Below are 25,563 nucleotides of genomic sequence, written 5' to 3' on the forward strand. Positions count from 1 at the left end.
AGATTATGCCACTGCACTCCAGCCTGGGCAACAGAGTGAGACTCTGTCTCAAAAAAACAAAAAACAAACAAAAAAAAGAAGCCTGGGTTCAGAGATAAATTTGAAAGTATCATGTACATGCTAATTAATACCAAGGAAATGGAGATCATGTAGGGATGAAACCCGCAGCTAAGGAATAGAAAGCCTAAGGAAACACTGGAGGAAACAACATTTAATGGAGAAGAGGTGAACCCAGCACAGGAGGCTTATGTAATTTCAGACTTATTCAGACTACTCATTCAAAGAATTCCTATAATACCTTTCACCCAGATCTCCCAAATGTTAACGTCTTACCACATTTGCTTTATTTTCTATCTCTAGAAACCCATTATTTTCTGAGCCATTTGAAAGCAAATTGCAGACATGATGTCCCTCTATCCCTTGATATTTAATGTGTATTTTCTAAAAACAAGGACATATTCTTACATATTCTTATTGGAACAATCACCAAAATGAGGAAATTGACATTGATATGATACTATCAGGCAATACAGTACAGACCAGTTGTCTTAATCATGTCCTTTAGAGCAGAAGAAAATCCCTGGACAGGCAGTGTGCTCAGCTGCTACTTCTCTTTAGTCAGAGGAGTGCCTTTCGACGTGGCACAAGTGCTGCCACTCCAAGGTTCCCTGACCCATCTCATGAGAATTTCAGCCAGAATTTTCTAACAAAAGAAGATGCTTAGGCCCTTGGGGAGCTCTAAAGAGCTGTGATTCACCGAGAGTACAGTAGGCGTAAGGCTGATGGAAGAGTGATCATTTTTGAGAGAAGCCTCTCCCCAGATTTAAGAAGTGCTATTAGTGAAAGCAACAGCTGCAGGAAAAGCAGCGGGTACCAGCGTGATAGACAGGTGGGTGCCAGCAGCATGAAGCTGGGAGAGTCCCAGAGGGAGACCATGTGACTCTGGGAAGTAGAAGGGGAAGTGTCACAGGCTTATTCTTTGAGGAGAGGAAATCCCAAGATCCCACAACTTGGGAAGGCATCTGCAGCCAGCCTGAATATCGCTCCACCTGTGCCCCTGCAGCATGGTTCCTGCCAAGGCCACCGTCAAGAGGGTAGGAAAGCCATCAGCAACCTTTCCAGAGTACTTCCTTTCCCACCAAATATTGCTGGTCTACCATGGAGCTAAATGCAGTTCTCTGTGAGACAATGGGGGAATTTGAATATGGACTGGGAATTAGATGGTATCAAGGGATTATTGCCAATCTTACTATTTGTGGTAAAGGCAAATGGAAATGTCCTTTTCTGGGGAGTTTACTATTCTCTCCACTTTTGTGTAGTTTGACGATTTTCATGTAAGAGAAGAAAGAAACATAGGCCACATTCCCCCGTGTTTTGGTTCAAGGACAATGTGAATGGTACATAACGTCATACCCCAAATTATCCTTGGCTGCAGCAGTCAGGCACCATCCCTTTGATGTTCTGACCTCAGTTTGGACCCCCTGACCCTCAGAAGCTGGGGAACAGCCTTAGTTCCAGGGTCTTGGGCCTTGTTTTGACCGTAAGTTAGTCCCCCAGGGTCTTATCACTGCTTCTCCCAGGAAGCCTCTTGAAATGTCAGGTAAACGCAAGTCCTGAGGGCCCTGCCTGACCTGTCGGAGTTCTTCTGGTGAGTACACAGATTCTTTCAATCCCCTGAGACCCCTCACTGCACCACACAGCCATTTGAAACAGCTTTCAGCTCTCACTTGCTATTTGAATCTTAATTCAAATGTCAGCCCAGGAGAGCATGCTGAGCAGGCCCGTGACAAGCTCACGCCATCTGCATTAGTATTTTCCTCCATCATCTTGACAGTTGAGAGTTGGCAGTATTACAATTCAGACGGCACTCTGCGTTTGAAAGGAAAATTATAGTTTTTCAGAATGCAGCTGGTGTGCAAGTGAATAGGGCGAAGTTTCTTCTGTGAAGCCTTTTCCTCATTTTATGATATGAAAATAATAAAATGTAGATTCAGCATGTGATTCTTACTTTACAAGAACCATCAAAAGGCACAGAATTTTGGGGACAAAAGCAAACAAAGCATTCTGTTCCATAGTAGTAATTTTAATAAAAAGCAAAAACAGCAAAACAATCATTTATAAATGATTTCTTCTCTGTTGGAGAAGTTAACACTGTTATTGCTGTATAAACCACTTGGAAATGAGCTATTTCAGTGCCTAGTTAAGATGTATTCTTTCCAGCACATTTTCATTTTGCCAGTTGGGCAGGAAAAACTTCAGTCCACTTTCCTGGAGGGAATTTAACTGAACTACTGCCCACAGGTAACAGTGAACTTTACAAATCACTCCAATAAGTTTAGTAGCAAAGTAAACATCTTTCTCAAGGGCTAAAACCACAGAAGTTAGACAGAACAAGCAGAGAAGCAGTCTTTTAGGTGTTAAACTTCATGCCACTTGTGCACATTACTCTAGGACACTTGCTTCTGAGAAATACAACACAAATGTTACCTCCCTGGAACTAAGATGTTTCAGTGCTTATGTGTATCAATTTCTTCTGTCGCCAGTGGCAGTGGTGTGCTGATAAATGTTTAACAACCAGCTCTGGGGGAGGGGGTCTTGATATAGAGTGTTTGCCAATCTCTGTGGTGTAAATACTCTCAGTAGGGCCGATTCTCCAGCTACCAATGGGATGTCACTGAATGGTCAGGTTGGGAAGAGATGGGCAATAGCACGCCATTATATTGTAGCACACCATACGAATACAATAGATGTCAGTATCCTCAAGAACATAGATAATAGTAAAATAACTAGGAAGTGATGAGTTTTGAGTATTTATTACTGTTTTTAATATACTTTAATTGTAGGTTAATATAATCTCTAATGGTCACTGTGGCTGTGTTTACCAACCAGCTTACAAAATTCCTGAAAATTGAACAATCCACTCTGTCATGGGCCAGTGCAGACCAGTTCAACACACCACTGGAACTCGAGCCCTCAAGGTGGGACTAAGCAAACCAGGCACCTGCCTAGTCCTGCCTCTACAGTGACCTTTATTAACTCTCCAGAATGATTAAGGGCCCCAGCTCTCCCCTTACAGGAGATCCGTGTTCCTTCTACATAGGAGATTATGGGAGTCCCACTCCGGATAGGCCCAGGACAGCAGAATTTTAGCTGCTTTATTGGTTAGTTCCATCTGATTTCAGGGCTGTCATCCCTGCCAAGTCCAGATGGTGCTGTCGGACTATCAGAGTTCCCCACACAGCCCCCTCCCCCCAGCCTTCTGCACTCCCCTCACCCTCTATTTGACAGGTTTAATTCACGTCCCTGGCACCGCCTCCTTCCATTTGATGCGAAGCCAGCAAACCTAATACAGGAAGAGCCAAAAAACCCAGGTGCTAAATCATCCAAGGTCAGGCTGCTTTCCAGGTCGGCTTTCCAGTCTCCCAGTTGTCTGAGGCAGTCTTTCCTCCAGGATTTTTCTTAGCCAAATACGTTCGCTAGATCTTGCACACAGCATCATAAAACCTCAAGGATGGATGGGACCTTCAGTCATTAGGCCTGAACCACAGCATGCTTGAGCTGCCGCCAGCCCTGCCCCCAGCAGCTCTTTTTCCCAGCTGTAAAGCTGCTGTCTGCCAGCTTTTATCCCTTGGCACTGAGCCCTGATCTCAAGAAGGCGATGCTTGTATTCCTCACAGTGGGGGGAGCAAGAGGAAAGGAACCTATGGAAAGCCAGGCATGTGGTTAAGTGCGACACATTCAAGTTTATCACATTTATAGGTGACAAAATTAAAGTTTAGCAAGTTGAAGTAAAGTGTCCCTGGGTCACACAAGCTTTAAGTTACGTGGATTTGAACTGGATCTGACTCAAACTAGTACCATTCACATTAGTCCATGCTGCCTTCCAAAAGGCGTGCCCCTGGCAACGAGTGGTGAATATGGTCATTGTGATGCCTGGCTTGTGTCGTGAGAATAAAATAATGCATCACCTTAAGAGATGGCACTCGAATTCCCCTTGAGAGGGAACTGTCTTTGTCCAGGAAAATGCTTTTAATAAGCCACTCATGGTAAAAGGTGAAGTAGTGACGGTAAGGGTGTTGGCAGGAATCAAATTAAGAAAAGGAATGGCTATCCATCTGGCTGTATGTGAGAATATAAATGGATCTGCTTTGTCCCAAGGACAGGAAACAGGGACCACGTGGAGTGGAAGGTGAGTGGAGATTCCTCCATAGTATATAAAAAGAACATTCTATAAATGGGGTGCCGAGTCTGCACTGTTGTAGCATCTGCCATTCCTTCCCACGTCACTGAGACACACACAGGCACACACACTCACTCACTTGAATTTTGCTATGTGGAAATGGGCGAGGGAACTGAGCTTCATGTCTCAGCTGATGCATTGCAGGGATAAGACGCTGTTTAAAATGAGGTAGCAGAAGTGTGGAGTCAGCAGTGGCTGCAAAAATATAAGTCTCTGAGAAATCACAGAAATGTAGAGGTTCAGAACCAGAATCCAGTTATCAGACCTATCTGGATTTCAAGAGGCAGGGAGTCCTCAGCTGACATTTGGGTTACAACAGGGATGCATCTGTGCCTAATGTCTGGCTGCAAGGGGGACGCACTGTGGAACAGAAAGTAGGGGGAAACTTTTGACCTTGTTGCTGATCGAAACTGGAGCATGTGAATCAAACAGGATTTCTTTTTGGGTGTGCCTAATGCAGTAGGTTTAGGAGCTGCAAACCCTTGGGTTCCAGGACATTCCGCAGTGAGGGAACATTGGCTGAATTGGAGCCAAATAAGCTTTCAGTTAGCTTGGCATGGGCTTTCTTCCTCACATCCCACCACTGAAAGTGTGGGGTAGAGTTAAATGGTCTTGGCTGGTCTAAAGACGGTGCGGGCCAGAAGCCAGCTTGCATCATGGAAATATACATGCCTTTGGGGCTCTCACCTAGAAGCCATCCAAGTGCTGAACCCTTGACGGCTGGCACATCAACACCGTGTTGATCCAGAACAGAGGCTCATCAGAAGGGGAAGAGGCGGAGGGTAGGCCCAGGATGGGAGCATGTGCTCGATTCCAGGGAGGGATGGAGCTACCCCCAGCAGCATGCCAAAGTGGATGAGGAATCAGGTTGCCTGAGTCCAGCCTTGCTATTGACTGGCAAGTGACCACGGCCTCTGGAACTAAGATTCCCTATTTATAAAATGAGGGACTAGACTGGTCTCCAAAATGCTATCTCCATGATCTCAAATGGGGCTCATAAGCGACTTTCTTAGTGTGGCCCTGGAACCCCAGAGAACACCACACAGTGAAATTAGCAAACCAGGCTGGAATGCCAGCACAGGGCTTGGGACAGTGCATGTTGGCACAGAAACTGCACCTAGACAAGGAAATGGAAAGGCTTAAAAGAAAGTTTTCACATTCAGCCCTGTGGTTTTAGGAGGGAGGGCTGCAGAGTCTAGCCATAGACCTGGAATGGAGGCATGATTTAGTTTTAGGAAAAGATTAAAACACTATATCCCTTAGAAGAATTGTCTTCCAGGTAACATTTTAAAGTAACAATCTGTACTGATCTTGAGTCTCAGAGGTAGAGTCAAAAATAGTCCCAGATCTAAGAACATTCACTTTAGGGACAGTGACAAATATGGCTATTTTCAGGGGCCTTCCCAAGACATCCACTCAGACTAATGGCAAACAGGCTTACCTCCAGTTACAAAGGAAAATATTAAACTGTAGTGACTTGACTAAGGTTGGATTTATTCTCTGACCTGACTCCTTAAACTGACCTGCTAAGGCTATGCCTGCACATAGTATGCCGGTTCATTAGACTCTGGGAGGGTCAGCTTTTATTTGGGCGGTCCTAAAACTCCCCAGGCAGCTGCTTACATCTTCCCCAGATTTGCATTCAGTGTTCTCAAGACCAGCATTCCTCAGGATTTAAAGAAGGGAGGAAGCACATCTCCCCCACTTCTCCAGGGTGGATGGAAATCCATGCATCTCATTATCTTTATGCAGAAGAGCTTCAAAGACATCTACTTCTAATCAATACATATTCATGATTCTTTCATTAAAACAGCCCACAGAAGAGCCATTTTTTCCCTCCTTCCTACTAGAATTCCAAATGATCCCAATTTTCTCTTTCTTTCACAAAACTATTCCAGACCTTTCCCTTTTTCCTTTCCTCCTCTCCTGGTCCCCATGGTCATGGAATCTCCTTTTAGCTGGAACCAGTGAGCCTGCAATTGTGACACTAGTGGCTTATGATCCACTTATATTGTTTCTGAGATCCTAAAGACCTAAAGCCCCAAATCCTCATTTTGGCAACCCCATATCTGATCAGAAAAACAGCATGAAGACGCTTTTCCCAAGTGCAGAATCGTATATTCTGAGTGACTGAGCTATTGGCATTCAAGTTTTGACCAGTTTCAAGATGCTACTACCAGATAATGGAAAGACCATATACAGACACTGCAATCTATGTTACATAAGGAAGACTTCGTTAGTTGGTATACAAGAGTGGAGAGTTTCAGGTTATATACGATACATCCAGAAGGCTGTTTGAATACACAAAGAGCCATATTCCTTTCAGGTCTTAAGTTTCCCTGGCTGGAAGTGAGGCCTCTGAGAAGCTGCATTCCTTTCTCAGGGTCCTTACCACTGTTCAGTGTGCTAATGCCAAGAATGTATGGCTTTTTTTTTTTTTGAGATGGAGTCTCACTCTGTTGCCCAGGCTGGAGTGCAGTGGCCCAATCTCAGCTCACTGCAAGCTCCGCCTCTCGGGTTCACACCATTCTCCTGCCTCAGCCTCCCGAGTAGCTGGGACTACAGGCGCCGGCCACCACACCCGGCTAATTTTTTGTATTTTTAGTAGAGACGGGGTTTCACTGTGTTAGCCAGGATGGTCTCGATCTCCTGACCTCGTGATCCATCCGCCTCGGCCTTCCTAAGTGCTGGGATTACAGGTGTGAGCCACCACGCCCGGCCTGGCCTTTTTCTTTGTTAAGGAGTGATGTGAAACTGTTACAGATCAGATGTGGGAGGTGTTCTACTACCATTAACTTACATGCACCAGTATCACTTACTTACTTCAGCCTCAAAGAGGTAAACAAATGAGGCATTTTCTCTATCTGAATGAAACACGGAGACATAGAGTTCCTGTCATTGCACAAGGTCAGCTGTTCAAGCAGAGAGCCAGAACTAGGCTCTGGCTCTGCACCCCATGTTCCTTTAGCAGGCCTGTGGCCAGCTATGACAAGTATAGCCTGAGGCTCACAGAGCCCACAGCCAGCATGGTATGGGAAATCCTGGATTGGGGCTGGTTGTGGTCCAGCTGTGATCCAGCTTTCTCCGCTTCTAGACAGGACTGGTGCCAGGCAATGAAGCCAATGACTACAGATGTCACTCACAGCTGGAAAATGGGCCTCCTTTGGCAAAGGAATCTGGAGCACTCTCTAGCTGCTCTGCTCAGGCTGGGGCCCTGCTAGCCTCCTTTTAGATAAAGTGGGGAGACTAGATTCACACCAAACAGTGGAAATGAGGGAATGCAGCTTCCAGATGATCATCACTTGGTTAAGTTTGCACAGAAGGTGTAACCAGTTCCAGTGAGAACAAATCTAAAGCTGTCCGTCTTTTAAAGCCACCCTGAGTGGTAAAGATAAGGTACATGTCTTAACTTATATAAAGGTGAAGTATTATTTTTCAACTGTACAAGACACATTACTAGGGTTACAGTTCAGTGGCATGCACCTTATGTTGGACTGCATTTAAACTACAACTGTGTAGTGTGACATCTCCATTACATGGCACCAAACATTTGTCAATTGTACAACTATTACTTGGTGAGATCTGGTTTTAACTACAATACTTTAAAAGCCAATTTCTATTTAAATGTATTATGAAAAAATGCAATAGCTTAACTTTATACACATTTTACATTTCTGGCAGAGTAAGTACAGTAATTTCTGCACCCGAATGGGTAGTGTTGCCTTCGAAGTAGTCACCTTGGGAAGACGTATGTTTATTCCAGTGAAGCTGACCTTACACAGAACATTTCTAGAACCCTCTTTAGAAACTGTCAACTTGTAAGGGTCTTCAGTGTTGGTAAATCTTTGTCCTTTAAGGGTAGATCTATTTTTTGAGGAATGATTTTTTTTTTAACAGCTAAAGAGCATTAGAAAATAAGTCTGCTAAATAAAATGGGTGATGAAGCTCAGGATTACCTTGGTGGGCAGGAGGAGGGGTTGGATAAAACACAAGGTCTGACTATAAAGTTGCGAGGCTTTTTGCCTTGCATGGCTTCAAAGGTAACCCCAAAGGGGAACCCTAAGTGTTCTTAGCACATGCAACCTCAAGAAAATAACTCCAATTATGCTAACTCTTGAGTGCATATGTTCTAGTGTATTTGGTTAAAAAGGTATCTTTGCTTATTTTCAGTCATATTTCATATAAGCAGAAATGGAAAACTCCATCTCTGTGATTTCTCCCAAGGGAAAGATCTCATCTACTGCTTAGAGAATTAAAATAAAAAGCACTTGGTGTCATGTCTACATTAGCCCCGCCAAAATGCGCAATGAGTAATTCCTGATACCTGAGTCTTCCCCGTTTGGAAAAGTGGGTAAGGACAGGTGTCTGGATCCTAGGTAAAAGGAGAATTTCAAGGGGATTGGAGTGTTTCCAATGGCTCCCATCTACTCAATAGACTTACAACACACACTCATACAAGGAAACCTCCTACAGCTAAGCAGTACACAAAGTTTCAGTAGAGGAGGGGAAGAATGATGATCTCCAAGTAGCTTTCTATGGTAAAAACCCTGGCTTCTGGATGACAAGTGAACAGAGTCCATTGAAAAAGAAAGTCCATGGTGTTAGATTCTAGTGCACGCTTAAGAAATAAAGTGTGTGGCCACTAGCTCATTGAAGTGCATTTCCAGCTGAGGCCAAAGGCAGCAAAGGTGCAAGAAGCTGCTAGAGCTGACATTAGTTGAAGCAGGGTCTGTAAATTCAGAGTGGCAAAGCAATTTGTAGAAAGGCCCAGTTACAAAGCAGGACATTTGCCAACCTGTGAAGTCAAAGAACGTTCAATCTCACTTTCTACAAAGTGCTTCATTGAAAATGCTAATGAGGAAGCTCCCTAAAACACCTTATCCTGAGTGTCGGAGAAATATGGTCAAGATGGTGATTGATGGGGAGCAGAGATTGATCCTCTAATAGTGTTTGAACTGTGTATTTTCCAAGCATCACACACACACTTAGTGAAGAACCTATTACTGCAGTCACATTCCAGCTCGCCTGCACATGCTTCCATCCCATGCTTGCTTTTGAGTACATATTTCCATAAGCCATTTCGAGTTAATGGGTTCTACTGCTAAAAGTCCGAAGCAGCAGCAGGGTCAGTGCCTTAGAGTCGGCTGTAACATCCACGTGCTCACAGCAGACGTCAGTCTCATATTGATCAGTCAGGATGTTGTTCTTGGTGAGTGTTTTTATATTTGTCTTTGTAAAAACCACAAAGCTAGGCCATTTGCTTAAATCATCGTTAGAAAAAATGCTGAGTGCCCAGATGGGATTTCTAGTTTCTGTGCAAATGAAATCACATTAGTCCAGATTTTATTCACTCAAAACTACTAGGGAAGCAGTAGGATTTGGTTTAAATGCTGCCAAAGAGCAGGAATTCACTTAAGTTTTAATTCAGAAGCAATCCTGTTGTTAATGTTGTAGCCAGGTTCGGACAGCATGGAGGGTGGGGCCCCCATTGTGCTTGCTGAGGAATCCCGGATCTCTCCCAGTTCAGGCTCACTTTCGCTAGAGGTAGACCCACTGTTGATGGTGTAGACGCTCTCTGCAACTCCCTGAGCTGAAGCACAGCCATCCGGCTCGTTCTTCTCCCTCGGACTCGACAGTCCTGGGAGGACAGCCATCTTTCCAGTCTGCCTGTTTGGCAGCAAGGACATGGTATAGTCTGCAATGATCCCACCCACATCTAAGTTGCATGCCTGGTCGAAGGCTAGGAAGCCAACATTAGCGTTTGCCTCACACACCACAAAGGAGCCATCGTCCATGATAAGGAGATCAATGCCACAGAAGTCCATGCCTAGGATGTTGGACACCTGAATAGCCAACTGCTTGCCTTGTTCTGTCAGCGGGCACATGACACCCACGCCACCTGTGGGGAAAGCACAGTGATGTAAAGGTGACAACTGAGAAGTCAGATGACTCTTCAAAGAAGAGACAGGGGTCTGCTCAGGAGGGGAAGAAAGACAGGCTCGATCATTAATCACAGAAGGTCTGGATGGAAATCACTACACCCTTCAGGAAAACAATACAGCCAATTTTTATCTAGTCTTAAAAATGCTGATTTCCGGCCGGGCGCGGTGGCTCAAGCCTGTAATCCCAGCACTTTGGGAGGCCGAGACGGGCGGATCACGAGGTCAGGAGATCGAGACCATCCTGGCTAACACGGTGAAACACTGTCTCTACTAAAAAATACAAAAAACTAGCCGGGCGAGGTGGCGGGCGCCTGTAGTCCCAGCTACTTGGGAGGCTGAGGCAGGAGAATGGCGTGAACCCGGGAGGCGGAGCTTGCAGTGAGCTGAGATCCGGCCACTGCACTCCAGCCTGGGTGACAGAGCAAGACTCCGTCTCAAAAAAAAAAAAAAAAAATGCTGATTTCCTCTGACCCAGCCATCCCACTACCACGGAAATAATCCTATGGTACGGGGGGAAAAAAGCTTTATGCACAAAGATGTTAATGGCAGTATTATTTAAAATACAAATCATAGAGCCAGGTAAATGATGGGCACTTAATAAATATTCAATACATATTGAATGATGAAATGAAAAATTATAATCTAAATCTCTTACAGTAGGGAAAAACAGTGTATTGTACAGCCATTAATAATAATGCCAGCTGGGTACAGTGACTCACGCCTGTAATCCCAGCACTTTGGGAGGCTGAGGTGAGAGGGCTGCTTGAGGCCAAGAGTTTGGACCAGCCTGTGCATCATAACGAGACCCCATCTCTACAAAAAACAAAAATAAAACTAGGTGGGTATGGTGGCTCGCTGTAGGGTTCCTCCTCCCCCAGCCTCCCAAGTGCTGCAGTCCCAGCTACAGTGGCGTGATCTTGGCTCACTGCAAGTTCCGCCTCCCGGGTTCACACCATTCTTCTGCCTCAGCCTCCCGAGTAGCTGGGACTACAGGCACCTGCCACCATGCGCGGCTAATTTTTTTTGTATTTTTAGTAGACACAGGGTTTCATCGTGTTAGCCAGGATGGTCTCGATCTCCTGACCTCGTGATCTGCCCGCCTCAGCCTCCCAAAGTGCTGGGATTACAGGTGTGAGCCACCATGCCCGGCCACAACTTACTGATTTTTAAGAAGAGAGATGGCACCTTCTGCCGTCTTTCTGTGCTGCCATAATGGTGCACATCAATGTCCTGGCTGATGCTCTCAAGGGCATCACCAATGCCGAAAAGAGGCAAACGCCAGGTTCTTATTAGGCCATGCTCCAAAGTCATCATCTGGTTTCTAACTGTGATGACAAAGCATAGTTACGTTCGCAAATCTGAAACACTGATGATCACAGAGCTGGGAAAATTGCTGTGAACCTCACAGGCAGGTTAAACAAGTGGGGAATGAATGGCCCCAGTCTGATGTGCAACTTCAAGATCAGAAAAATGGCAGAATAATCTGCTCCCATTCCATCAGTTTTGTTTCACTGTACTGACAACCTCAGCTAGCATCATGGCCATCATGGCCTGTGAAAAAGTAAGATGAAAACACACAGATGGGAAAATCCTGGGATTAATTTTCTAGGGATGTAATACATATTAATATTTATAAATAAAATGCCTCAATGGACCAAAAAACAAAAAACCAAAAAAACAGAGATATGGAAAGGACTGAGACAAAATCCTGAACCAAGGACAGAGAGACTGATTGCTCTTACTTTGCTAAAAAGCTAGGACTTCAGATTTGTCTCCAGTTAGTCTCCTTGGAAAGATTTAAGAATTGTATTCTCAGGTCCAACAACTAGTGTCTTTACCTTAACAATGTCCCTTCCCACCTATGACACTGTATCTAAAAAAGGCTATAAAACAGTTTTAAAACAGCTCACCAAGTAAAGCAACATGGATAAATTATAAAGCCACATGGTTACTAATGAATGGATTTTGTAAGGTAACTAAAAAAGTCAAAATGATAATACACAAGGTTCAATACTTTGGCACTAAACATGATGATCATGAAAATGGGCTGGGCATGGTGGCTCACACCTGTAATCCCAGCACCTTGGGAGGCCAAGGCGGGTAGATCTCTTGAGGCCAGCCTGGCCCACATGATGAAACTGTGTCTCTACTAAAAACACAAAAATCAGCCAGGTGTGGTGGTACACACCTATAGTCCCAATTACTCGGGTGGCTGAGGCATGAGAATCGCTTGAACCTGGGAGGCGGAGGTTGCAGTGAGCTGGGATCATGCCACTGCATTCTGGCCTGGGCAATAGAACAAGACTGTCGCAGAAAAAAAAAAAAAAAGAAAGAAAGAAAAAAGAAAATGAGATAACATGTAAGGTACTTAGTAGTATGTCAACCTGAATCTAGCATTTGACTCCAACACACCACTTTATCACAATTATCTTATAATTATCTCTTCCTTCCTCCTCCTCCTTTTCTTTTTAAGAGATAGGGTCTCACTCTGTTGCCCAGACTGTCGTGCTATGGCGCAATGATAGCTCACTGCAGCCTCAAACTCCTGGGCTCAAAGGATCCTCCCACCTCAGCTTTGTGAGTTCAGCTGGGACTACAGGCATGTGCTACTGCACTTGGCTAACTTAAAAAAAAAAAAATTGTAGAGATGGGGTCTCACTTTGTTGTCCAGACTGGCCTCAAACTCCTGGCTTTAAGTGATCCTCCTGCCTTGGCCTTCCAAAATGCTGGGATTACAAGCATAAGCCACCACACCTGGCCCATATGTCTTCTTTATGGGACCACATGCTACCCGAGGGCAAGGGCTCTCTCATCATCTCTACACTCCAGGCATCCATCACAGAGTCTGTTCCTGGAAATGCTCAATGACTATCAATGAAAGAAGCACCAGACAGTGTCTAAGCCTCTTTATTATAAGTCACTGGACTTGGTATACTCACTCATATGGTGATTTAGGAAATAATAACTAGTGATTGTGATTTTTTCCCTATTACCAACATATAAACTCATTCAATAAAGTTGACAATAGCTTTCTGCGATGGGGACAAGAACTTACATCCCTCTTGGAGTATCGCCATTCAGTACAACAGAAAACAAACTTTATTAATGGGTTAATGGGATGGGTTTATGCATTCGACCAAAGCATAAACTGTAGCTTTCTAATAGCATCATACAAAAAAGGAAAACACTTCCATTAAAATATAAAAGGAAAATATGGTATTTCTCCTGTCATCACTTTAGACTCTTATTTTTTTTGCCTGAGCTGTTGCAACAGCTTCAAGCCTCACCTCCCTGCCTCCCATCTTATGCCTTCATTCCATCCTTTACCCAGATGGGAGTTTTTCTCCAATGTCGGTCCTCATGTCAGTCCCTTTTTAAGTCTTAACACCTAGAGGAGAGGGTTCAGTCCTCCGTGTCCTGACACTCCTTGTCTGACCTCTGCCACAGTGCTTATACTCATATGCTCCCCTCCAGGATTGCTTGCTGCCATAGGAAAGGGGTTGTTCCTCATTCTCATCTGTGAGATCCTGGTGTCTAGCAGAGGGTCTGACAAGACAGTAGGGATCGATATACATTTGGTGAATGGGTCCAAATACCCTAATGAAACCCTGTGCTTTTACACCTTACCGAGAGAGCAGTTGCTCTGCATCCGTCCATCAGTGGAGCAGCGAAGCATGGAGCCTATGACCTGGCCCCCTACCACCACCACCCGGATGTCCTTTCCATGGGACTCCTTCACGTACTTCTGGAACAGGTAGGGCACATCGTGGCGGATCAGATGGCAGATGTCAGAGAGGTGATGTTTATCTCTTGCCAGAAAAACAGCTTTTCCTTTAAGAAGAGAAAGAGCAAGAAAGGGGTTTAGAGAAGCTCTGGACTCTGTACTTGCCATCTGGCCTCCTTGTCCATCAAGTCATCAGTTCCCTCTGAACTTGCCTCACTTTGGTCCCTTCTATTTCTCTGCTAGACTTTTGCTTCTTATCAAATGACCATGGAACCTTACTTTCCCTTAACTTTCCTCAGGTCCTAATACCCTCTCCCTCCACCATCACTCTTTTTGAAATGACATAATGATTATTCCAGAAACACAGAGAAAGAGCCAAAATAGAATCCCAAGGATCTAATCAATTCAGTCCCCAAAACAGTTAATTAGCATCTGCCATCACCCCCAGGATGCTGATGAGGCAGGATCGACATCTAACTCATTTTTTAAAAACTCCTCAGACCTAACACTGGGCTGGATGCACAGGGCGGATGTCAATTAATGTTTGTAGAACATAATTTATTGAACATACTTTAGAGAAATTCCAAGTTCTGGAGAGAGATCCCAAAAAAAAGGTAGCACAGAGTGATATAACATCAAGAGAGGTCTATGCATAATTCTGTGGGAGCTCAAAGTAGGGAACCACTGACAGGCATCCTTCCTTGTAGACATAAAGTTATTATTTGGCTATACCCATTTAATTCTCAAAGGAATGGCCTATGCCTCTGTCGATCTCTGCAGAAAGTATTCCTTCTTGATTCTAAATTATTTTCTGTTCAAATCGCCTACACTTTTGTAATAATTTAGCATCAGCTTTTTTTTTTTTTTTTTTTTGAGACAGAGTCTCGCTCTGTCACCCAGGCTAGAGTACAGTGGCACGATCTTGGGTTGCTGCAACCTCCGCCTCCCAGGCTCAAGAAATTCTCCTGCCTCAGCCTCAAGAGTAGCTTGGATTACAGACACACACCACCATGCCTGGTATTTTTGTATTTTTAGTACAGACGGGGTTTCACCATGTTGGCCAGGCTGGTCTCGAACTCTTGGCCTCAAGTAATCTGCCTGCCTCAGCCTCCCAAAGTGCTGGAATTACAGGTGTGAGTCACCATTCCCAGCCAACATTGGCTTTTCCATTGATATATTAGTTAACAGACCTGAGCAGGGGTTCTGATAAATTTGCTCTGCAAATCTGACATGAGCATGCCCAGTCTGAGCATTTTCAGCAAATATGGAACAAAGAGGTGGTTTTCCTAAGCTTTGTGTCACCATCTTACAAGGACTGGAACTCTTTTGAAGTCTTAATAAAAAGACCAGTCCCAGGCCAGGTGCAGTGGCTCATGCCCGTCATCCCAGCACTTTGGGAGGCTGAGATGGGCAGATCACCTCAGGTCAGGAGGTTAAGACCAGCCTGACCAACATGGAGAAACCCCATCTCTACTAAAAATACAAAATTAGCTGGGCATGGTGGTGCATGCCTATTATCCCAGCTACTCGGGAGGCTGAGGCAGGAGAATCGCTTGAACCCAGGAGGCAGAGAGGTTGTGGTGAGCCAAGATGGTGCCACTGAACTCCAGACTGGGCAACAAGAGCGAAACTTCATCTCAAAAACAAACAAACCAACCAGTCCCTAGTGGTACATACAACTGAAAAGTAAATTCCAAAACATGTTATAACCAGGATGCAATCATTCCCAAGATGACTGGACCCTAGACACCTGACAGAGCTGAAGGAGTATGGCCACATGATCTGAAGATGGCCACGTGGCAGGTGACAGGAGAGTGTGCAGGTAAGTGGGTGTGTCAGGGAAGTTGGATAGGACCCAGCAAGGGGTCACAAGAGGAAAATGGAGAGGCCCCAGCAAGGGTGGACGATGCAGCGTCAGTGTTCCCTGTCTTCAATCAATGAGTGTGGGGCAAGAAGATACACATCTGATGCCAGGAGATCTGGAGATCTGACTTCTGGCAACAGATGGCTGGGATTCAGGTATCTGCACTGGGTTCTCCAGACATTAGGTAGGATTTTCAGCAGAGATGGGGACTAGACATAGGAACTGGGTTACTTGGTTTCAGGTACAGAAGTTTTAATATAGGGGTCAGTCTACAGTTAATAAAGGAGCTACAGTTTTAAGGCAAGAAGGAAAAAAGGAGAAAAAGGCAGTAAGATTGGTTAATCATGTACTAAGTGCCAAGCACTTTGATTTTTTATTATTTCACTTATACTTCATGCTAGCACTAGGAAGCCATTATAACAAGGATGGTTAATCCCATTTGAGAGAAAACGGGTCCAATCTCAAAACTTACTATAAAGTTACAGTAATCAAGACAGTGTGGCCTGGCATAAAGATAGAACTATATCAATGGAATAAAATTGAGAGCCCAGAAATAAACCTTCACGCACATGGCAAACTGATTTTTGACAAGGGTTCCAACAGCATTTAGTGGGGGAATGAACAGGCTCTTCAACAAATGGTACTGGGAAAAACTGGATATCCACATTCAGAAGAATAAAGTTGAACCTCTACTTCATACCAAACATAAAAATTAACTCAAAATGGATCAAAGACTCAAAGGTAAGGGCTAAAACTATGAAGCTTTTAGAAGGCAACATAAATGTAAATCTGTGTGGCTTTGGATTAGGCAAGCACAAAATGACATCAAAAGCATTTGGAAACAAACAAACAAACAAACAGACAAGTTAGACTTTACCAAAATAAAAAACTTTTGTGCATCAAATATACTATATCAAGAAATGAAAAGACAACCTATGGGAATGGGAAAAACATGTTCAAACATGTTATTATATATCTAATAAGGATTTAGAATCTACATTATATGGCTGGGCGCAGTGGCTCATGCCTGTAATCCCAGCATTTTGGGAAGCCGAGGTGGGTGGATGGCTTGAGTCCAGGAGTTTGAGACCAGCCTGGGCAACATGACAAAATCTCATTTCTATAAAAAATGAAAAATCAGCCAGGCATGGTGGTGCATGCCTATAGTCCCAGCTACTTGGGAGGCTGAGGCAGGAGGATTGTTTGAGCCCAGGATGCAGAGGCTACAGTGAGCCAAGATCACACCATTGCAGTCCAGTGAGAGCCTATCTCAAAAAAAAAAAAAAAAAAAAGGGATCTACATTATACAAGAATCCTTTAAACTTGAAAATAAAAAGATTAAAAATCCAGTTAAAAAGTGGGCAAAGGATATGAAAAAACATTCCTTCAAAGAAGATACACAAATGGCCAACAAGCACATGAAAAGATGTTCAACATCGTTAGTCTTTGGGCAAATGCAAGTTGAAACCACAATGAGATACCATTTCACACTCACTAGATAGCTATAATAAACACACATAGATACATAACAAATAACAAGTGATGGTGGGGATATGGAGAAACTGGAGCCCTCAAACACTGCTGGTGGAAATGTAAAATGTGGTACAGCCATACAACGGTCATATTATTAAGTCACAAAAAGAGATAAACTAGTGTTACTTGTGACAACACGGATGAACCTTGAAGGCATCATGCTAAGCGAAAGAAGCCAGACACCAAAGTCCACATACTGTATAAATCCATTCACATAAAATAGCCAAAACAGGTAAATCTATAGTAACAGAAAGTATTATTATTATTTTGTTTTTCTTTTTTTTTTGAGACAGAGTCTCGCTCTGTCACCCAGGCTGGGGTGCAGTGGCCGAATCTCAGTTCACTGCAAGCTCCGCCTCCTGGGTTTACGCTATTCTCCTGCCTCAGCCTCGAGTAGCTGGGACTACAGGCGCCCGCCACCTCGCTCGGCTAGTTTTTTGTATTTTTTAGTAGAGACGGGGTTTCACCGTGTTAGCCAGGATGGTCTCGATCCCCTGACCTCGTGATCCACCCATCTTGGCCTCCCAAAGTGCTGGGATTACAGGCTTGAGCCACTGTGCCCAGCCCAGAAAGTATTATTAATAGTAGGTCAGTGGTTGCCCGGGACTGAGGGAGAGGCAATCGGGACTAACTCCTACGAGGTATGAGGCTTCTTTCAGGGGTGATGGAAACGTTCTGAAATTAAGTAGTGGTAATAGTTGTAAAACACAGTGAGTTCACTAAAATCCAGTGAATTTTACACTTTGCACTGGTAAATTTTTAATGTGAATTGTATTTCCATTTTTTACATTTATAAAACATTATGTATTACATTTAATTTCTGTTTGCTATCTTACCTTTCTACAATGGACGCTCTTTGAGGGCAGGAACTTTTGTTCTTATCTGTATCCCTGGAATAGTGCCTGGCATTTTGTAGGCACTCAATAAATATTTGAATTTTATGTTACGTGTATTTTACCACAATAAAAATGACTAGTTGAAAGGCTGGTTGAAATTGAGCTCAGTAGCATATCTGGATAGCACTAAGAGCCCCGCTTTGCCACCCAAGCTCCTTTCTCCGCTCCTCAACATGACTCATCTGTGCTTACAGGTTGCGTTGCCTACCCCTGCTTCCGTGTGTTGCTCGCTCACTTCCTCCAATTCAAATTCTACACTTCCACTGAAGTCTCCTTTTCTTCCAGTGAAGACTTCACGGCAGAACTGCACCCTCCCTCCTGTAGGCTCAAACAGACCCCTGGGCATACTTGCCATATCAGAGATCACCCTGCAAGGCAACTGTGTCTACACATTTGAGCTCCTTGAAATCAGTGACTGGGTCTAGTTCTATTTTTTTTTTTTTTTTTTTTGGGACATGGTCTCGCTCTGTCACCCAGGATGGAGTACTGTCTAGTTCATTTCTATTGCATAGTCCCTACACCATAGTAGTTGCTCACTACTGTCTATTTAGGGTGACCTGCCCTCACTCCAGATGCCCGGAGCGTTTAAGCGTGCCACCTGGGTATCCCGATGAGATACCTGCTCATGTACTGCAGGAGGACTGCTTTCTGTTGCTGATGTCCCTACTGAGTCCCTACGATGCACTGAACACTGCAGTAAGCCTTACAGAGACAGATGCTCAGGATCTGGTCCCCACCACTGAGCAGCTTGCAGTCTAGTAAAGGAAGCAGGCATATAAACCTGTAACTGTTACAAAATACAGCACTCTGCTAGAGGCACATACAAAATGCTATGGAAACAAAAAAGGAAGAGCAATTAATTTTGTCTGGAAGACAGGGAGGGAGACCAGGGATGTGTGTGGAAAAGAAATGACATCTGGAGCTGGCCTTAAAGGCTGAGCAGAAGTTGTTGACCAAGTGAGCAGAGAAAGATGGCATTCTCAGTGAAGGGAAAAGAGCAGACGTTTAAAGAGGGGGAAATGCATGGTCTACGTGATGAATGAGAAGTAGTCTGGAATGGATTATGAAAGGTTCACGTGGCCACAGAAGGCTGCAAGGGAAGGCTGAGGCTGTTCGTGAGGGCCTTCAGTTTCCGGATGAGGAATATGGACTCTGTCTAATAGGCAGCACAGGGTCTTGGGAGGGTTTTTCAGCGAGAGGGTGTCAAGAATAGATCTATGTTTCAGAGAAATTACTTCAAAAAAAGAACAGAAGAGGCACTGGCAGCGGAGTTAGGGGAACCGATCAGCAATAAGTCAGGAGTTGACCGCAATCATTCGAGGAAGAGGTCAGCATGATCTGACAAAAGCAAGAACAAAGGACAAGGAGGAAGAGACACTGCAAGCTCCTCAAAGGGGAGCTCCATTTTCCTAAGCAGCACTTGAGGAATGTCTTGTCCAGGCAGAGCAGCAGCCCGAGTGGGCTGATTACCCAGGAAGCCCTGGAGAGGTGGCACTGACCCCGGTGGCCTCGTGTGCTCTTCACCACAACTGGGTAGCCCAGGGGCTCGGCTTCATCGATCATTTTTGAAAAGTCTTCATGCCCACCTGCCAAGAAAAGGTGAAAGTCAGTGAAGTAAGGCTGACGGTCAGGCAGTGGCCACCCCAGCCCTGCCCCTCTGTAGGAATTCTTGAGGCCTCATCTCTCTCATTAAGGCCACTCAAACCCATTTGATTCAACAGACACACATTACGTACCTGCAAGGTAAAAGGTGGGAGCAGAGAGGTAAGGAAACCAACATTTAGCAGGTACCTTCTGTGTGGTAAAGGCTTCACAATCCTTGTAACAATCATACAGGTAGATACCTTTCCCTTTACAATGACTATGGTAGGTGGACCCCCAAGATATCTGCTCCCTGGTGTACGCACCTTGTATAATCCCCTAAGTGTGAAAGGGACCAGTGAATATGTTGGGATATCATTCCTCTGATTTTGACTTAGTTAACCGAAAGGGAGATGATCCTTGGTGAGCCTGACCTAATCAGATGAGTCCCTTTAAAAAAAATGGTGAAACAGAGAGACTCTTCTGCTGGCCTTGAAGGAGCAAACTGCCATGTTGTGGAGAAGGCCATGCGGCAGAGAGCTGAGGACAGCCTCTAGCGGAGAATGTCGCCACTTGATGGCTAGCAAGGAAGTGGGGGACTCAGTCCCACAACTACAAGAAACTGGATGTCAACAATCAGGCAGCTTGGAAGAAGACCCCAAACTTCAGGTGAGACCACAGCCCCAGCTGACACCATGATTTCAGCCTAAGGAGACCTAAGCAGAGAACCCAGCTATGCTATGACAAGACTTCTGACCTGCAGAAACTATGAGGTAATCAATGGTTATCATTTGAAGCTGCTCAGTTTTTAGAAGTTCATTATGGAGCAATAGAAAATCAACACTCAAAGAAACCAAGCCTGGGGATTTGTCTCACCCAAAATTAAGGTATGACTGTGAAGCCTGAACTGGCTCCACCATACTCCTATAAGCCTTAATTTTAAAAAATATGAATAATGATGTGCATGAAAATATTTCTAAATTGTTTTATGAACCTGGGTTCCTATATATACTGTATCAAACATAATCTTTTCTTGATAACTTAGAGTCAATGTCATGAACATTAATGACTGCACTGTAATGCCCCAAGGGACTACATCTGCCCTCTATTCAATGGCACCAAACTAGTGCACTTTCTAGTTTGGGAACCTGGTTTTTTAGTGGTTGGTCACATTTCTTGCTGTCAGATGTCAACTAAGATTTCTCGCTGCTGTCAGTATAGAGCAGAAAGAAGCCTCTTTTCCTGCTTCTCTTCGCTGTGGGCTTGGAAAGGACAAAGCAACTTATGAGATGACTTTTCCAGCACAGGGGAAACTAGGTTTCATACGAATCTGGAGGGCTTTCCCATTCATGAAGTGAGAGAGGGAGGTTCAATGCTTGTTGGAGTTTGTCACACGTATTTGGGCTGCTCAGAGGTCCTTTTCATTCACTTCCTAGTTCTCAAAAATGTGCTGCTGGATCGATGTGTTTTGTAGGTACAGTGGGGCACTAGTTTTCTCTCACTGCTGTAACAAATTACAGCTTGGTGGTTCAAACAACACAAATCTATTGTCATACAGTTCCGCATAGTTAGAAGTCCAACACAGGTCTCACTGGGCTAAAAAAAAAAAAGGTTAGCCAAGACCAGGTGTGGTGGCTCATGCCTGGAATCTCAGCACTTTGTGGGGGCCAAGGTGGGCGGATTGCCTGAGCTCAGGAGTTCGAGACCAGCCTGGACAACATAGTGAAACCCCATCTCTACAAAAAACACAAAAATTAGCTGGGTGTGGTGGTCCACGTCTGTGGTCCCAGCTACTCGGGAGGCTAAGGTGAGAGGATCAGTTGAGCCCAGGAGGTTGAGGCTACAGTGAGCCACATCATGCCACTGGTGCTGGGCAACAAAGCAGAACCCTGTCTCAAAAAAAAAAAAAAAAAAAAAAAAAAAAGATTAGCCAGTTGCATTCCTTTCTAGAGGAAAATCTATTTCCTTGCATTTTGCAGGTTCTAGAGGATACCCACATGCCTTGGCTCATGGCCGTCTTCCATGTCCAAAGCCAGCAACAGCAGGTAGAGTCCTCACACGGCATCACTGCTCTTCCTCCTCGGTCACATCTCCCTCTGACTCTCTCTTCTGCTTTCCTCTTCCACTTTTAAGGACACATACAACATTAGGCTCTCCTGGATAATTTAGAATAATCTCCGTAACTTAAGGTCATCTGCTTAACAACCAACTCCATCTGCTGCCTTAATTCCCTTTTGCCACATAACCTAACATAATCACAGGTTCTAGGGATTAGGACATGGGTATCTCAGGGTGGGGGAGTGGCATTATTCTGCCTACCACAGGCAAAGCAAAATATTCTAGAATACTAACAAGACCTGCCTAGTTTACAAGAGTGCTAATGACTTTAAAAAAAAAAAAAAAGAAAATGAGGTCATGAAGGTAATTAGGGGCATCTTCATGAAGAGGATGTTTTGTTAAGAAGGGAACTCCCAGCTTCCTGCCGTCCCACTGATAAGCTTACGTTCTCTCTAGCCATCCTTTCTTCCTTTCTTTACAATGCAGTAAGAGAGGTCCCCCTAATCCATCCCTGCCCCACTGTCCTTTAGACCCCCTTTCTCACCTCCCCAGGGATCTTGCACCCTCTCTGCTATATCTGCAACCTCCCAATTCCTAATTTCGTAAGCATTTTGAACATGCTCAATTCTCTTCCATCATAAGCAAATAGAGTTCCTGTTTTTTGACCCTGCATCACCCCTTAACTGTAACTTTGTATCCCTATCATTGAGCCACGGAAAGAGTTATAGAAACCCACTGTTTCCATTTCCTCACTTCCCATTTATTTCCTCATCCCTCTTTCCAGCACTAAACTGAAGCTGTATTCATTAAACTCCCTGTTGCTGAACCCAACACACACATCAGTGTTGACACGTCACATTATGTTACTTGTCCTTTTGGAATCACACAATACTCTTGATTACACCATCCATCTTGGAATACTTTCCACTGACTTCTATGATCTCTCTTCTTTCTCTTCTCACCTCTCAAGTTGCCCGCTCTCCCTCCCTCCTTCCTTTTAAGACATGGAGTCTCATTCGGTCATCCAGGCTGGAGTGCAATGGCATGATCATAGTTCAAAGCAGCTTTGAACTCCTGGGCTCAAGTGATTAGTTTCTTTTACAGATTCCTCTTCCTGCATCCATTCCCTAAAGCAGGAGTCCCCAACCCCTAATTCCAGACTGTGGCCTGTTAGGAACCCGGCGGCACATCAGGTGGTGAGCAGCAGGTGAGCAAGCATTACCGCCTGAGCTCCACCTCCTGTCAGATCAGCAGCAGCATTACATTCTCAGAGGAGCTCAAACCCTATTATGAACTGCACATGCGGGGGGATCTAGGTTGTGCACCCCTTATGAGAATCTAACTAATGCCTGATGATCTGAGGTGGAACAGTTTCATCCTGAAACCATCCTCCCCCACCTCACCCCCATTTGTGGAAAAATTGTCTTCCATGCAACTGGTCCCTGGTGCCAAAAAGCTTGGGGGCCACTGCCCTAAAGGATTCCCTTCTTTTAAAAAAAATGTTGGTGTTAAAATATACATAAAATACACCATTTTAACCATTTTAGGTGAACAGATCAGCCCTCTTTTCTTCCTACATATTCTCCCTGAGTACTCTCATCCATTCCTGGGACTTCACCTCACCTAATGAAGGTTTCCAGCTCCACTTCCCTAGTCTGCACTTCTTTGAGAAGCTCCAGATTCATTTGTGTGCTGCCTACTAAATATTTGTACTTGTGTGTACTATAGACACCTCAAACAGATCATGTCCCAAACTGAAATCGTCTCTCCCCTATAATCCTTCACCCCCTACCTACAAATCAGCTTCTTTCCTCCCACATTTCTAGTCTTAGCGAATGTTTGCTTTCACCTCTGGTTGCTCAAATCAGAAACCCAGTCACTCTTGATTTCTCTCCAAACTCTCCATATAAATCAATCATCATGTTCTATTATTTCTACAACCTTCACAATTCCTGAATCTGTTCACACATCTTCATTCCCACCGTGAGTTTAGACCATCGTTGCTCACTTGGATTATTTAAAAAACCTACCACTACTTGTCCTGTCTCTACTTTGCCCCTCTCCAATTCCTCCTCCACAGTGTAGCCAAAGTGATCTTCTGAACTATAACTCTTATCAGGCCACCTCCCTGATTAAAGCCCTCCCAGAACTTCCTGTTAGTCTCGGGGTTAACCCTCATCTCCTTCACACGTTGTATGTAGTGCCCTCTTGTCTTCCCAGCCTCATATTTCAGCTGTATCTCGCTTAACATTCTACAAACTGCTCAGATTACCACCAACACATCAGGGGTCATTCCCCTCTGGGTCTTTCTATATTCTGCTCTCTCGTTACATTACCCCCCTCCCACCATCTCCCTTCGCTTAGCTAGATAACTTCAGCTTAGCTTATGTTAGCTCTTTTAGTAAGCCTTCCTCAATGTCTAAATGCCATTGGGAGCTCTCCTATGTACTCCTGCACCGCTCTGCATCTGATTCTTATCACGGCACGTTTTACATTGCTCAGAAATTGCCTGTTTACTTGTCCTCTGCCTCTGATGAACTGGGAATGCCTTGAGGGCAGGAGCCTGTTGCTTACTGCTGTAGCCCAGTGCCTAGCATGCTGCCTGGCACACCGTGTGTACCAGATATGTATTTAATGAATGACTTACAGAGGAGAAGACACCAAGGCATTTTCAGATAGAAAGGCCGGGATAAAGATTTCAGATAGGCCAAGATGTTGAATCAACAGACTCACATTCAAAACCAACAAAGATATTAGAAGGTTTCTAGGGAAAGAAAACAGAGATGCACGTGATTTGGGAAGCTATTTCAAGCTGACTCACCATAGGAGAAGGTGTCTGGCATGGGGACCCCATGTCCAGCCAGTTCTTGGAACGTCCAGAATTTGTTGATGCAATTTAAGATGCTCTGTGGGCGATTGACCAACCGGCAGCCCAGCTTCTCCAGGTGTCGCAGGACAGTGATGTCACTGTCTGACTGCACTGAGGGTGTGGGTACCCGCACAAGCACTACATCCGGGAAGGTGGTGAGGGCCTTCTGGTTTAACTGGAGGCCTGCAATTCAAGGACAACAGTGAGTGCTGTGCCTGCTGTCATTTAGTCCACCAGAAGAAATGGTTCCAACAGACTCTTCAAGACTGAACCTAGCAGGAACAGAGCCTCAAAAAATGGCCCTCTGGACATCCTGGTGTACAAAGAAACTCTACAGGCAACCCTATATGCCAAACAAATGGGCAGAGCATGATCATGAGGAAACACAAAGGAATGAGCAGAAACAAAGCATATCAAGAATAATCTAGGTTAAAAGAATCCACAGGAGATAATATAGTCACCTTCCTTCCCATAGGACAAGTATGACTCAAAGTGTGGTGGCTTGGGAGGCTGAAGGCTTAATGAAAAGGAAATAGTTTAACCCACTTCAGGAATCCCTACCACTCTTTTATATCTGACTGGAATATTATATAGCCTTTTTTTTTTTTTTTTGAGACAGGGTCTTACTCTGTCACCCAGGCTGGAGTACAGTGGCGTGATCTTGGCTCACTGCGACCTCTGCCTCCCAAGCTCAAGTAATCCTCCCACTTCCAACCCCCCAGTAGCTGGAACTACAGGCATGTACCACCATGCCCGGCTAATTTTTGTGTTTTTTGTAGAGATGGGGTTTCGCCATGTTGCCAAGGCTGATCTCACGCTCCTGAGCTCAAGCAGTCCACTCGCCTCGGCCTTCCTA

At 44.6% G+C, this 25,563-nt stretch overlaps 1 protein-coding gene across 1 annotated transcript in view; it reads right to left on the reverse strand.

Moving 5' to 3' along the window:
- Window positions 1–6,932: 6,932 nt before the first annotated feature.
- Window positions 6,933–25,563, reverse strand: part of RIMKLA (ribosomal modification protein rimK like family member A) — a 36,701-nt gene continuing 18,070 nt past the window's right edge. Inside the window, 4 exon segments of the mRNA NM_001261229.1 lie at window positions 6,933–10,139; window positions 13,810–14,013; window positions 19,699–19,785; window positions 24,660–24,890. Coding sequence (NP_001248158.1) covers window positions 9,649–10,139; window positions 13,810–14,013; window positions 19,699–19,785; window positions 24,660–24,890 — 1,013 coding nt within the window. The 3' untranslated portion in view covers window positions 6,933–9,648.

This window comes from Macaca mulatta, chromosome 1 (assembly GCF_049350105.2).
Source record: "Macaca mulatta isolate MMU2019108-1 chromosome 1, T2T-MMU8v2.0, whole genome shotgun sequence".
Classification (NCBI taxonomy): Eukaryota; Metazoa; Chordata; class Mammalia; order Primates; family Cercopithecidae; genus Macaca; species Macaca mulatta.